Source organism: Palaemon carinicauda, chromosome 6, assembly GCF_036898095.1.
Source record: "Palaemon carinicauda isolate YSFRI2023 chromosome 6, ASM3689809v2, whole genome shotgun sequence".
NCBI lineage: Eukaryota > Metazoa > Arthropoda > Malacostraca > Decapoda > Palaemonidae > Palaemon > Palaemon carinicauda.
In genome coordinates, this window is record NC_090730.1 from 135,056,592 (window position 1) to 135,073,414 (window position 16,823).

The 16,823-nt window shown below is 32.8% G+C and overlaps 1 protein-coding gene across 1 annotated transcript; it reads left to right on the forward strand.

Annotated features, from left to right (window-relative positions):
* Positions 1-673: 673 nt before the first annotated feature.
* LOC137642656 (uncharacterized) lies at positions 674-6,581 on the forward strand. The gene is made up of 7 exons (XM_068375423.1): positions 674-782; positions 1,448-1,535; positions 2,384-2,495; positions 2,795-2,882; positions 3,023-3,126; positions 4,376-4,499; positions 6,349-6,581. The coding sequence occupies exons 2-7, from the start codon at positions 1,478-1,480 to the stop codon at positions 6,484-6,486; spliced, it is 624 nt and encodes a 207-aa protein (XP_068231524.1). The 5' UTR covers positions 674-782; positions 1,448-1,477; the 3' UTR covers positions 6,487-6,581.
* Positions 6,582-16,823: the final 10,242 nt, after the last annotated feature.

The following is a 16,823-nucleotide window of genomic DNA, read 5'->3' on the forward strand; positions in this document are numbered from 1 at the left end:
AATTGGACAACAAGAAATATGTATATATATATATATATATATATATATATATATATATATATATATATATATTTATATATATATATATATATATATATATATATATATATATATATATATATATAGATATATTTATATATATATATATATATATATATATATATATATATATATATATGTATATATATGCATATACATATATATATATATATATATATATATATATATATATATATATATGTGTGTGTGTGTGTGTACATATGTATATGTGTATATATATATATATATATATACACACATATATATATATATATATTCATATATATAAATTTATATATATTTGATATGTACACACGCGCACACACACACACACATATATATATATATATATATATCTATATATATATATATATATATATATATATATATATAATGATTGACTGATTGATTAATTATTTTATTGTTACATATATACACCAATAAATAAGGAAGTTAAACACTCAATATCCATGACACATCCCAGTAACAAAAACTACGTAATCTTAAAAGTATGCGACTGCAGTCCGATAAATTCATTATTGCATCTCACACATTGACTTTCTCACGCAACAACCCACGCTTCTTTAGTTATTTTTATTTTATTTAGTACAAAGTTCCTCATCGAGAAAAGGGAGGGGGGGGGGGTGCTTTCATCAAGTATATAATGGTCTGTTTCCTAAGGTTTCGTTGTACTCCAGATTGTGTTTCAGTCGAGTCTGCATCATAGCTTCCTAAGAGTCCAGGTAAATAATATATTTTTATCCACTGGTAACATTTTATCATGCATTTGGACCTATGGTAGTATGTGCAGCTTTTTTGTCCAGAATTTAAGAAATAGTTAGGAAAATTACTTATTTATGATCGTTATAGATAAAACTGAAATTAGTGAAAAATTCTTCCTATTATCTATTTTTTAAGTTGTAAAGTACTAAAAATAAGTTTATTTATAAGTAATTCCATTGTAAAAAGTATAACAAAGTCATATGATTTATCTTTGAATGAATTTTCGAATAGGATACAGACAACGGAATGTATTCAAAATAATTTACAAAGACGTAATATGAGTAGGGAAACCAAATATAGTTTCAGACAAACCGCTAAACGAGGAGTTTCAAAAGTTATGTCATGTGACATTATTAATTTTTCAATGGAAAATTGACGATTCATAATATGAAATTTTGACAAATCATGAAATTTTTAAAGAATTTACCTTTCTTTTTTTTCAAGTATTGCATTTTTCTTATATAAAAGTTAAAATAGGTTGCTGGCAATTTCACGAATGATGTCATTGCTACACGTGATAATTTAGGTTTTTAATAAGACTTATTATACTAATGGATAATGATAATCATAAGGATGAATATATCTCTTCAATGATTACAACGTTATCCTCATCTCTCTGCAATAGATCTACCAAGACCCAAATAAATCCTTCAAGATGTTTCGGACAATGCTTTTAGCTGCAGTTTCTGCACTGGCCCTTGCAAAGCCTCAACGTAAGTTAAAGACTCTTTTTAAGACCATTTTATTGATAGAATTATAAGTCTGCCTATCAACTTATTTGCCCCACATTGATGGGATATATTATTCTTTTAGATTTATCCCAAATTCTTGAATGTTTCTGTAAGATGAACTGCAAGAAAACAATATCATCTCATCCTAGGAGTTCTCCATATTTTGTCCTTTATATATACAATCAAAGGGAGAACATTAAGTATGTTTAAATATTTACATGTTTGATATAATACAGATATAGAGTACTGTATATCAACATATATATATATATATATATATATATATATATATATATATATATATATACACACATATATATATGTGCATATATATACACACATATATATATTCATATATATCCACACACACACACATATATATATATACAGTATATATATATATATATATATATATATATATATATATATATATACATACATATATATATTATATATATATATATATATATATATATATATATATACTTCATATGTTCATATATAAAGATAGGTAGGCTAATGGGCCAAAAATTAATGTTTTAATTATTTTTATACTGTATTTAAAAGGGAAATATTTTCAGAATAGATTCCATTTCAAGCAAGTGTCTGGATATATATATATATATATATATATATATATATATATATATATATATACATATATATATAATCAGTCACAATCAGCTGTCCTTGTCCTCAGGGTATGGAGAAGAGAGTGTAGTCATACCCTGAGGAGAGGGGACTGTGTCTGTGTCTATGTAAATATAAACCTGTTTATTAGTATTTGTCATTTCGAAAATTCCTTAATGTATCTGAAAATTTCATTTCAGCCAATATTTTTGAAGATGTTATCACTGAGGAGCTCATTAAGTTTTGGACCCCCTATGATCCCCACACATTCCCTACAATTAGCAACCTTAAAGTGGACCACGACGATACACAGTAAGGCATGACTCGAAGTACTGTGCACATTTCATTATGAATCATTTCAAAATATATGTCGTTTTATACCTTCAAACAAAGGCTATAAATATAAATTATTGGTTTAGAGCTACTCTCTACGTCCTGTAATCTTTCTTTAAGTACTCATTGTTGAGTTGTTAAGGGATTACTTAGCTACCTTTCATTTGCTTTTAAAAGAGAAGTCAGAATCTAGAAAAGGGTTCTGTTTTGTAATAAGAAAATAGATCAATGTTCATTTGATAATTATCTACATATAACATTACCTTCATTCTATTCAGCCTTGTCTTCAACTTCGAAGAAGCCACTTTTTCTGGAATGGCTAACGTACAATGCCACCATTTCGAACCTCCGGTCTTGACAAAAGAGGTAAGATGTTATCGATTCTCTTATGATATCCTCTACAGGTTAATGTTCTGAAGTTTCGATTTAAAATGTTATAGGAAACACCGAAATTCCCATTTTCGGTTGGTCCATTCCTTAAAAGTCTGATTATTTTCTCTTTTTAGGTGACAGTTGTCGTTAACCACCTGAAAGTAGATCTCCATTCAACAGCCTACACTGTAGAAGGTACCTTGAATGGCGAACCTCTCTCCGCTGCTGGAGCTGCAGAGTAAGTCATTCTCTTGTTATACCATTTAAAAATAATAACTGCTGAGATTATGATAAAGCAACAGATATTTATGAAATAACTTTATATCAAATGATAGGAAAAGGGCAATATAAAGTAGAGTTAGAATAACAATAGGGACAAGATCACTACACCACTTGTGCCAAAGGAGGAATAGGTTAGCTGCTACATATTAGTGTTTGAGGGAGGTAGCATTTGCTTTACTGCTGTGCATTTGAGTATAGAAGTTAGTTACCGTTGTTTCTCAGTTGGGTTACCGCTAAGAAAGGTCCGTTATTGTTAGACATGAACCCTTGATCATTCATAGGAATCTACCTTTCCTTGTATACGCGAAATGGAACATACAATACTGTTAAAATGGTTTAAATTTAAAGTTATTTAGCCTGAAGGGAGAAGGGGCATTAAAAGATATAGGGCAAGTGAAACTCAAATTCCTCATATAGCCTTTATAACAATATTGGATAGAAGTTAGCGTGCGTAATAAATACCAAGAGAATGACTCCCTGAAACATTCTGACGAGACAATTATTGGCAGAGAGAGAGCTAAGTGGAGTTAGATAAGGATGGCACCAGTCTATATGCTTTATATAAAATAGTTACAAAAGAAGCATCTGTGGCCTGATGAACCTTAAAATACTTCTAGTAAAGCAGACTGAATGACAGTCAGGAAGGTTTTCAAGATGCATGATAATTGAAGATTATTAATTTTGTTTGAGGAAAATCGAAAAATTTCCAGTAGGAAACTGAGTTTTAGTTAACGTGTGCAAATATGGAACTAGTTGTAAGAGGGGTATGCCAAAACTTCTAACATGTTTATTATTTCAATAAATGTTTTCATATGAGGCGTCAGAAAAAAGGTTTTGAAATAATGAAATGGGTCATGAATGAAGTGTGGAATATCAAATATCTATCTTCGTATGATGAAATTAGAGACACTAACGCATAGGGATTTCAATTTTAGGGGTTTAAAATAGACGTGAGAAACAGCCAGTTTGTGGTAAGAAATGGATATCAGGAAAACTGAGAATTTTGTATCGAAATGGATTGTGGAAAACTTGAGTAACTGGCTTGAATAAATATGTTAACATGGAATACTAGATAAGTTAAACTTAATAAGAGAAGATAGCAATGATTTTCCCTCTGTCTGCTTATATACTAATATGAATATATCACCAAATGATTTTTCCTCTGTTTGCTTATATACTATTATGAACTCTCTAATTTCTACCAGACTGACTGCTCACAATCTTGGTGGTACCTTCAAGTTCGATGCTGACAGCTACAGTCTTGAACCTGTCTCGCTTTGCGTTGCTCCCGGAACCCTTACCATCGACCTGGTTGTTGAGTCTCTCATCGTAAGTTATTTTATTAATGACTGCTACTCTCTCTCTCTCTCTCTCTCTCTCTCTCTCTCTCTCTCTCTCTCTCTCTCTCTCTCTCTCTCAACTGATTTGAATTTGAAGGAAGATGTGAATATGAGAGTGAGGCCTTGAGCGAACAAGACACGAGAATAGCTGAGTTGGAAAACAAACTTGCGGACCTTAGCGCACATGCAGCAAATTCCACCCAGAATATTCACCTCAAAGAGAAAGTTGATATTTTTGCTATGAATATGGAATCAATTAAGGCAACACTTCAAACATTGATGGACCCAAAACCGGAGAAGCCGACATTTGCTGACAAAGTTAAAGAAAAAAAAATGTGTTGGTAATTACATCAACAAATACAAAACCTAAAATTACCGAAAGAAAACACGAGGTTGAAAAAGACCTTAAAGATATTCCTATACTTGACACGAGATCAACAACGAATGGAAATGTTGTTGTGAACTTTGCAAACAAAATGATCAAAGAAGAGGATGCAAACAAAAACTAAAACCAAAAATAATGATATGCAATGTGTACGATGATGAAGATGAAATCGTTGTCAGGACCAAATCCAAAATATAGAAGAGAAGATAAGTGTAGTACTGAAGAAATGATAATGGGGATAACATTTCGTTACGATAGGATAATTATAACATACGCCATCGGTACCACGTAATCACCTGCTACCACTGTCAGAGGTATGGACATCTTAAAAAAGATTGCAAGTCTAAGAATGATGATAAAGTCTGCGGGAAATGTTCAGGGAGACACTCCACCAGGGAGTGTAATTCGCAAGTGTCAAATTGTATAAACTGCACAAAGTTAAACAAACCAAGTGACCACATAGTAAATTCTAGAGAATGCAAAGCTTATGACTTGGAATTGAAAAGACTAGCAGAAAATACTGATCATGGTTACGAAGGATGTCATAAACTGTGGCTATGTAAATATACAATCTGTAGGTAATAAGACTATTCAAATTCGAGAATTGATAAACGAGAAATATTTGGACATACTAGTATTATCTGAAACATGGTTGAATAACTTGGACAAGGCGAATATCATTGAAATGACATCCCCCCCACACATCGTCTTTCACATACCGAGAGAAGGTAGGTCTGTTGGGGGTGTCGGACTCATTATTCATAAAAGTTATTTCGTGAATCGTATAACAGTGACAATTTAACATTAAATGAACAATACGTGATATGAAACGTTAAATACTCCGAACGAACAAGGTAAAATGACAGTGCAGGTCCTGTAGAGAGTAGGGTTCCCTTGCTGTAGGTACCAGGAAAACAGCCATCAGAGTAAACTAAGTAAAGAGTTCATAAACAATAAAACACCAATTCTTGTTTAAGCATAATGAACAAGGAGTTGTATGAATTTTAATGAAAAATGCGTTTGGATGGTCAAATTACCTATAACTAGATAGAAACAAGAAAAAGGTTGACTAAGATACCTTTAGTTAAAATCTCAGGACCTTTCAAGATAAATCATTAAATTTGATTCTTGGTTCAAATAAAACTGAAAGAAATGTTATGTTACTATTATTTGTGAATTTAAATTTACGTCAAAATTTCTAATAAACAATACCAGCTATAGAACTGGGAATTACTTTCAAGGTTTAGAGTAGTCACCTTTGCCTTGGAAGTGTTGAAGTACAACAGTGCATTGTCAGTGAATCAAAAGTATATGTAGATCATGATTCGTTTGAGTAATTTCCATCGCCAGACTTTAAATAACATTCCACCATTGATGTCTTGTCATTTTTTTGAAAAGCTAAAGCATTATCTTTTCTAAACGCTGTCAATTTATTCTATCATATTCATTCCAGGCTAACTTTGAGAACGCAGAGGCACTGAACCATGAGATCGACACCCGTGGACCAGAGTTGGTAGATATTTTGGAAGCTGATTTCATGTTTTACGCTGATGAAATTGTTGCTTTCCTTAACAGTAAACTTTGCAAGTAATAAGAACAAAATAAACAACACCAAAATAATGACTATGGAACTATACGTGAAGCATTTACTATAAATATCAGTAACTCAGCTAAAAAATCAAGCTTTGAAATAAAGATAAAACAGCACCAAATCTTTCCTTAACTTAATATATGATAATATAGGAATAAAAAATTTAACAGTATATAAGACAATTCATTGTTTAAGAATCAAAAAATTTTATATTGTAATAAACTGAAGTGGAAATATATTACCAAACGGATAATTTGTTCTCACCTGAGGAGCTATAAGTTCCGAGAGTGTTCCTTAAGCTGATTGCATTGAAAACCAAAAAGGCTTAACAATTATATAAAGAGGGTTCTGTAGTCTATAGGAAATATATGAAAAAAGTAGCCAAAATTCATTAGCTTTCAAAAATTATCACAGGGATTAATTATCGTTATCTAATGACTATAAACATGTCTTTAGAGTTAATGTTGATTGATTTATTTGTTATTATAAAATGATAACTCAGATCATAATTAGTAATCCATGGGAGGAATAGCGTATAAAAATGTAAAAAAAAAATTGTCGTCTGCATCAACAACTTAACATATGACCGACATTTATATAAAAGAAAAAAAAAATGGTGAATGACAATCCATTTTAAAGGAAGCTTAATAAAAATACTTGACATGTGAATATCTTTGTGAATACGGAATTGTTGTCCCATCATCAATAAAGCCTTGTTCAATGACAAATGTAGACGTGCATATGTTGAGAAACATGAGGCTTATCGTCTAGGATTAGCTCATTGTTTATATTTATGGAGATTCTAATTGTATGATGAAGACGTTTTAATTCTGTATGGAGTGTTTTACGACATCACCCAATCTACACCTCTTTCAACATCTGGCACAAAGGACAATAGTCCTGGAAAATGTGTTTTTTCTTCATAATGCAAGACTGAGTTCTGACACTAAACCTGACTTTTTGAGCTAAGGTGTCAGTAGTTACAGATTAGTTATCTGAAATCTATTATGACGATAGGAGTGCTTTAGGGCTTCCAATTTCAAAGATCATCCTTCCTGGACTTCAACATATACACACACAATCACACACCACACACCCACACATACACCCACAGACTTTATACATACATATATATATATATATATATATATATATATATATATATATATATATATATATATATATATATATATATATATATATATATATATATATGCGCGTGTGTGTGTATGTACAGACAGCAATAACGTTCCGAATCTCAGAAAGTATTCTTTTCGAAATTTAACTGAGTTTATTAACTTCATACCATCGTTCACCTTGTCTGTCAGTTCCTTGCTGCAACTACATTAATCGACAAATCCCCCAGTTACCGACTCACAGATATATAAGGAAGGGGGTGCAAAAGATATATTTACATATATATATATATATATATATATATATATATATATATATATATATATATGAATATATATATACACACATATATATATATACACATATATATATATATATACATATATATACATCTATATATATATATATATGAATATATATATATATATATATATATATATATATATATATATATACATATATATATATATATATATATATATATGTATATATATATATATATATATATATATATATATATATATATATATATATATATATATATATATACTGTCTGTATGTATGTATGTATATAAATACATATATGTATATGTGTATGTATATTTATATATATCCAAGTGTCTATCTATCTATCTATCTATCTATCTGTATATATATATATATATATATATATATATATATATATATATATATATATATATAAAACAGTATATGTGTGTATACTTATATATATATATATATATATATATATATATATACATACATATACACGTGTCTCTATATAAACACACACACACACACACACGCATATATATATATATATATATATATATGTATATATATATATATATATATATATATATATATATATATATATATATATACGTGTGTATGTGTATGTGTGTGCACGGTAAAGCTTAGGCCTGGAAATCATGTACACATATGCAAATAGGCATATTTATTTCGAGAGATACAGGGAGAGAAAGTATAAATCCGGGACATAAACCCCTCCAAACCCTGGGAGAGTTTATCACGGCGCAGTAACCTCGAGTAAGCTCGAGAATTATGGCTGGGATTAGAGAACCCTGACTGTGTTTGCATGGCTATTGCTGACAATATTATGGGAGAATAGATGGAGGTGATATTTAGGTCTACAGAGTATTTACTTGATTTTTATTCTTTAAGGGATGAATATTAGATAGCGTTCGTAGTTTTTAACTATTTACCCAGCCGAAGTTTTGTACATAGCATCTCTCTCTCTCTCTCTCTCTCTCTCTCTGTCTCTCTCTCTCTCTCTCTCTCTCTCTCTCTCTCTCTCTCTCTCTCTCTCTCTCTCTCTCTCTCATACATATACCTACATATATATATATATAATATATATATATATATATATATATATATATATATATACATACATACATGCATATATATATATGTATATATTGTATATATACATATATATATGTATATATATATATATATATATATACATGTATATATATATATATATATATATATATATATATATATATATATATATATATATATATATATATATATATAGTATATATGCATATATATATAATATTTTGCCTTAAAGTTTAAATAACTCTTAGAATTTGCATTCTAATTATATAGCTCTTTTCTTCAGAAAAAGTAGGGTTAGTAACAAATAATTTGACAAAATAGTCGAAAGAAAATAAAATGCTATTCATAGCTGTATTTCAATATTAAAAGTAAGAAGAATTATGAAACTTCACTTCCTTTTCGATTCGAATAACATACGAATTATTTCAATAAAATATAAAACAAAGCTTAAATCACCCTGTATAATCGTTTCCTCATAAGATCAAAATTTGGTAATTGTTATGTATATCTTATTTTCTGTATATACGCCTGGTGAATGTAATGCATCTGTTTTTAAATTCTATGTTTTCACATCAATTGTAAACAATCATCATTATCGTTTACTTATCTGAAATGAATTACATCACAACTATTAGATATTGTATATAAAAAAAACATAAATTTATCTAATGAACCTACGCCTTTATAGTTTTCAAAGTTGGTGTGAAAAATTGATGGCGGTAAATGTTTTAATTTCCTCTCGGTATATCAAGGGCGATGGAATAAATGATATATATTCAGTGACTGATGACCCAGGATATTGGAAGGCTCAGAAATGGCATAGGCTTGTACAAGAGAAGTTTCATGATATTTGTTTTCGATGTGAAAATTAAAAACAAACAAAATTTTTTTCTGAAGCTTTTACAGAAAGCCACAAGATATTGTTCACGGGATTCAAACATACATACAGCTAAGGAAAAGAGCTGTTTGATGTCAAGCGATATTTTACTTTATTCAAAATCAGTCAGAGGATATAAAAAGAATAACAAAATGGGTCGCTAGAAGTTCTGCAGTGGACTAACAATGCCTGATGATTTTATATATATATATATATATATATATATATATATATATGTGTGTGTGTGTGTGTGTGTGTGTGTGTGTGTCTGTATGTGTGGTGTGTGGGTGTGTTTGTATATGTTTAATTCCAGGAAGGATGACCTTTGAATTTGGAAATCCTAATCGTCATAATAGATTTCAGATAACTAATCTGTAATTACTAATGGTAAGTAATTAGAAACAGCATTTGGTAGTGAAAATGAGAACGAGAGAGTACCTGGATGTTTGGTTAATGGAGTCGTCCATGGCTTCAGATTTATTTGTGGTGGAAATTTATCAAAATCCGTCAATTTGCTGTGACCATATCTTTAACAAGGCAAAAAAGGAAAATCCGGATCTAGAATCCGGATCCGGATAATCTCCAAAATTATTAGGGTCGCACATGACCTAAGATCTACATGTGGTGACAATTTCATTTACGTCCGTCAATTTATTTTCATGTGATCTTTAAAATGGCAAAATATGCAAATTAGGGTCGAGAATCCGAATCCGGTTCATCTCCAAAATTCAATGGAGTCGTCCATGACATAAAACCTATCTGCAGCGAAAATTTCGTCAAAATCCGTCCAGTAGTTTTGACGCAATCCTGTCCACAGACACTCACACAAATAAATAAACTAGAATCTGGATCTGAATCCAGATCATCTCCAACATTTAATGGGTTCGTTCAGGACCTAAGATCTATCTGTGGTGAAAACTCCGTTAAAACCCGACAAGTACTTTTGTTGTTATCTCTCGAAAAATGCAAATCCGGATCTACATTCTGAACCCGTATCATCTCTGAAATTCTAAATTATGGGGTCGTCCAGTGCCTAAGATCTATATGTGGTCAAAAATTTCGTCAAAATCCGTCGAGTTTTTTTGACGTGATCCTGTCCACAGACACATAGACAAATAAATCAATGAATAAATGAATAATCAAAATCCGCATCAGGGGTCAGATCATCTCCAAAATTTAATGGAATTGTTTATGACCTAAGATCTATTTGTGGTGAAAATTTCGTCAAAATCATTCCAGTTGTTTTGAAGTTATCTTTAAATGGCAAAAAATGCAAATCCAGATCTAGAAACCAGATCTGGATCATCCTCAAAATTATTGGGGTCGTCCATGGTCTAAGATTTATCTGGTGAAAATTTCGTTACAATCCGTCAAGTAGTTTTGACATAATCCTGTCCACAGATACACAAGCAGATATATAAATGAATAGATAAATAAACTAGAAACCGGATTCGGGTCCAGATCATCTCAATTTCAATGGGGTCATCCATGACCAAAGGTGTATCTGTGGTGAAAATTTTGTTAAAATCCGTCGAGTAGTGTTAACGTTACCTTTAAAATGATTAAAAATGCAAATCTGATTCTACAATCAGGCTCCGGATCTGGATCATCTCCAGAATTTAATGGACTCGCCCATAACCTAAGATGTATCTGTGGTGAAAATTTCGTCAACATCAGTCCAATGTTTTGACGTAATTCTATTCACACACACGAAAAATGCAAATCCGGATCCAGATCCGGATCAGCTCCAAAATTTAATGGGGTTGTCAACGTCTTAAGGTCTACCTCCAGTGAATATTTTATCAAAATAAGTTAAGTACTTTTGACGTAATACTGTACACAGGCAAATGTCCACAGACATAAACAAATAAATAAACCAACGCGATTGCAATACCTCCTTGACTGGGGTAAAAATAAAAGTGCGACATACTAAATAATATATGCATTTATAATAAAGTCTCACTTCGAAAATATTTTTTCGAAGAGAATGGAAAATCGACTCTGAAATTAAACATTTGCAAAATGATATTATTACATTTATAACTGTAGTAACTGTCATTGGGAAAGTTCCTTAAAAAATTCTTTTTATCCAGATCCGGAAACAGTATTCTTTTGTATGTAAAGACATTAATTTGCCACCATGAATTCGTAATATATACTGTGTATATATATATATATATATATATATATATATATATATATATATATATATATATATATATATATATATATATATATATACATATATATATATATATATATATATATATATATATATATATATATATATATATATATATATATACAGTATATATATGTATATATATATACAGTATATATATATGTATATATATATATATATATATATATATATATATATATATATATATATATATATATATGTGTGTGTGTGTGTGTGTGTGTGTGCGTGCATTAAAACTTGAGATGGGAAGTAGGCTATATTAGATATGTCTCCAAGTTTTGAACTGGCACGTATGAACACCTGGTTTCAGAAGTTGGATAAGCACCTGGCAACTTATGAATGTAGAGGGGTGGAAAGCCAAACACATCCTGGTTGGAGCAGTTCACAAAAGCAATGTGATGTACTGTAAAGTGATTTAGGGGGAGGCATTCTTTAAATAATATTGACTTGTAGTGATGGATTTTAAAATGAAAGGTAGAAAACCCAAGAAGAGAAACAGATCTATAATTAAGGTTTGGGACCTTGAAGTAAGATATGGGTGAGTAATTTATTGTGAGAACGATTGAACTTAAGAGATTGGACAGGGTAACAGAGAGGAAAATATCTTGGCGGATAAGAAAGAAATATGTGTTTGGGGAAACAGAGGAAATAGTCGGAAGAACCAACGGATATGGAGTGTGCGAGGTGGTTTGTTAACAGAGACAAGACGAATGCAACTGACCTTATTTCAATGGATAAAGTTTATATACAAGCAGTTCCGAGCAAGAATATCAATAAAAATCAAACACACTAATGCATAAAGTAAAGATGTGCCAATACCACTTTGAATGCTGATATCGATATCGATACCGATACCCCTTTTTTTTTCTAGACCGATAGCGATACCGATACCAGTGACATAACCGATACCGACATCGATACTAGCCGATATTCCGATACTTCAGAAATTCTTTCTAATGATTACATAAACAATATAACATTGATTTGATGACTGGCTTTTCAACTTCCTCAGTTTATGCAATGCAGTGTGTGAGGCATAATTAAGCCTATTCAGTAAACAGCACAGGCCGAGCACTTTGTGGTATCTATATGATATTACAGTGTTTTAAAGATTATTTTTTGTTTGGAACATGTTAAAATATGGCTATGTCCATGGCAATGACACAATCTGATCATAAATCTAATGCCTACTCCTATGTAATTTGTTTCATTACCGGATAATTATAACATCAGTTCAATCAGATCACTGAACTAAAAAATAGCTGTTCAAAAATGGAGTAAAGTAATGAATTATTTGCATTTGAGAATTGTCTCAATGTGAGGATTTAAAATGGTAGCTATGACTGAAAATAAAAATGATAGGTGATTAGCTTAAGTTGCCGATACTCTGATACTGGTACTCGTTTTATATATATATATATATATATATATATATATATATATATATATATATATATATATATATATATATATATATAACGAGTATATATATATATATATTTTTTGATTGGTCGATACCGGTACCAGATTATTATTATTATTATTATTATTATTATTATTATTATTATTATTATTTGCTAAGCTAAAATCCTAGTTAGAAAAGTAGGATGCTATAAGCCCAGGCGCCTCAACAGGGAAAATAGTCCACTGAGGAAAGGAAACAAGGAAAAGGAAAATATTTTAAGAACAGTAACAACATTAGAATAAATATTTTCTATATAAACTATAAAAACTTTAATGAAAGACGAGAACGAGAAAATAGATAGAATAGTGTACCAAGTGTACCCTCGAGCAAGAGAACTCTAACCCAGCACAGTGAGAGACCATGGTACAGAGGCTATGGTACTACCCAAGACTAGAGAACGATGGTTTGATTTTGGAGTGTCCTTCTCCTAGAAGAGTTGCTTACCATAGCTAAAGAGTCTCTTCTACTGTTACTAAGACGAAAGTAGCCACTGAACAATTACAGTGCAGTAGTTAACCCCTTGGGCGAACAAGAATTTTTTGGTAATCTCAGTGTTGTCAGGTGTATGAGGACAGAGGAAAATCTGTAAAGAATAGGCCAGACTATTCATAGTATCTCATGGTGGAGGCCGATACCAATACAGATACTGATACTGATACTGGTGGCATGACAGTGATTGATACCGATACCAATATTCACAAAAAAGGCGACCTTAAATGGGTGTTTTCAGTGCTGGGGAAGAGCGAGATATGCAAAAAAAAAAAAAAAAAAAAAAAAAAATGGAAATACCGTTACAGCGTACGAGCGTGTGTGAAATACCTGCAGTACATGACTTTCCCCTAAAATACATATATGTGAAATAGGGCTCCTTGCTCTTGAAAGGTACACTGTAGGCGAGTCATTTTGGAGGAGATACGCAGTTTAGAGCAATCGATGGAGACACTGTCTCCTAGGCCATGAATTTTTAATTAGAAAGCCTTCAGTGTATGATGGATCACGAGGGAAGGGCCCATGTAAGGGGACGTTAGTGATGACTTGTTAGTGTCATTGCGCAGGAAAACATGTAATGCCTTGTGAAAATCTGTCAGTATGTGTTGCTTCACTGGGTGCTTGTAAGTCTGTCGGGATGGAATATATTTTCCCACAACATGACATAGGCGCTGAAGATTGTCAAAGGAGGTTGCAGAACGGGAAAAATTCTGTAGTTACGACCAACGTGTCACCATTCACTAGTTTAGCTGCCAAGACATCTAGGGCACCTTTAGGTGTGGTCCTTAGTCTTAGAAGAACCCAGGGAAGCTGAGTAAACCAGTTTCAGTCATTGCATTGGGAAATCAATGCTGCTTTGAGGGTAAGATGAAAATATCAAGCCATTCCATATGCTGCAGGGTTGTATGCAGTTGTCTGATGTAGGGTGAAGCCAGGAGATTTACTAATGACGACCACAATTGAGAAGTGACAGTGGAACCCCTGTCAGAAGTAATATGCTTAAGGATACCAAATCTTTCTATCCATCCTGAGAATAAGGCAGATGTACATGAGGTGGATGCTGCAGTTTGTATGGGGATGGCTTCAGGCCAATAAATGGAGGATTCAATGATAGCCAACAGGTAGCAATGTCCTTGTGATGTGGGTAGAGAACCTACTACGTTGGCGTGAATATGGGCAAAACGAGACCTGAGGTTGAGGAAAGGTGCCCACTCTGAAAACATGTGTTGATATACATTTGAAGTTTAGCATGAGGTACAGGTGCGGAACCAGTCCTTAGCATTTTTAGCAATGCCGTGCCAAGTGAACTTCGCCTTCAGTAGCATCGCAGTAGATCAGGGGGATGGATGTGTAAGGCCATGAATAAAAACAAACACCTTTCTCTGTGACTAATGTCACAGAGAAGGGTGGCATTAGAATCATCGAGGGAGACATCTTCCCAACGGAGAGATGTGCAGGATGTTATACATGTTTGGTACTCTGTATCTTTTCATTGGGATTCTGCCAAGCCATTCTAATCCAATCCCAGGTGAATGGCAGCCAATGATATTCCTTTTCCCAGGGACGTGTTGAAGGGTGCAATTGTATTTAGACACGACGGAGAGATATCAGCATGGGTGGGTGGACCAGGCGTTGGACTGTCGAGTGAAGGTGTGCACCAGAGGTATGTAGTTCATGCGAATGATGAAGGGTATATCTTCTAAAAAGTAGTTAAAGTGATGGACATCCATATATATTGCCAGCAATTCATGGTCAAAGGCAGATTAGCCAGATTCCGCCTTGGACAATTTTCTACTGAAGAAGGCCAATAGCCAGGGATAGCTATTGACCACCTTCTTGTGTATTGCTGGCATTGGTGGAGAGAAATAGAGGGGCATGTGGCATGGGAAAACTGAGAGTAGCAACAGTTAATAGGGCAATCATTGCATTGCAGAAGCCCACTTCTTGAAGGTGACCCCACTTCAGGTCTTTTGAGTTGCCCTTGAGGAAGGCATGGAGGGGCGTAAGAGTGGCAGCCATGGCTGGCAAGAATTCTTGCAGTGCTTTGACGGTCAAGGGGGTAGGGAAGTTCTAAATGACTGCTGCTTTCTCTGGGCAGACTCCATAATTGGTGCCAAAGGTACACTTGTCATACCGAACTAGAAGGCTGATCTGTTGTAGGCAGTCAAGAATGATGCATAGCAGATGGAGCTGTTCCTCTCTGGAGAAAGAGAACACAAGTATGTCGTCCACATAACATACAAAGAAGGGGAGGACCCCTGAGATGACATCCCTGAGGTGTTGGAAAGTAGCTCCAGCATTACGAAGGCTAATACAGGAGTAATTGAAGGTGTATGTACAGAAGGGCAGTATTCTGGAAGTCTTTTGGGTTCATGGGTACTTGATAATTCCCCTTCAAGAGGTCAGGCGTGGTTAAGACCGTCGTTTTATGCAAGTAGGAGGTAACGTTGGCAATGTTTAGGAGGGGGTAGTGATCTGGTTCTGTCTGCATGTTCAGACGCCTGTATATTACAAGGGCGCAGGGAGCCATCTTTCTTTAGGACGATGTGTAAGGGCGACAATCATGGCCTTGAACCCTTTTGGCATAAGCCCATTTATATCATTGCTGTGATAGTTTGATATCATCAAACAGTAAGATACAATTGTGCGAGGTGGTTGTTAACACAGAAATGAGATGAATGCAATTAACATTTAACAGATAGCAAGTTTATACACAAGAAGCTCTGAGCAAGAATTTCACAAAAACTCAAACAGACTACTGCATATAAAGGCAAGCTTAAACACGGGGAGAGCAGGAT

Coding starts and splice junctions, on each gene's coding strand:
- LOC137642656 (XM_068375423.1), top strand. CDS start 1,478: ATGTTTCGGACAATGCTTTTAGCTGCAGTTTCTGCACTGGCCCTTGCA. Junction 2,883..3,022: donor CTCCGGTCTTGACAAAAGAG/GTAAGATGTTAT, acceptor TTCTCTTTTTAG/GTGACAGTTGTCGTTAACCA. Junction 3,127..4,375: donor TCCGCTGCTGGAGCTGCAGA/GTAAGTCATTCT, acceptor AATTTCTACCAG/ACTGACTGCTCACAATCTTG.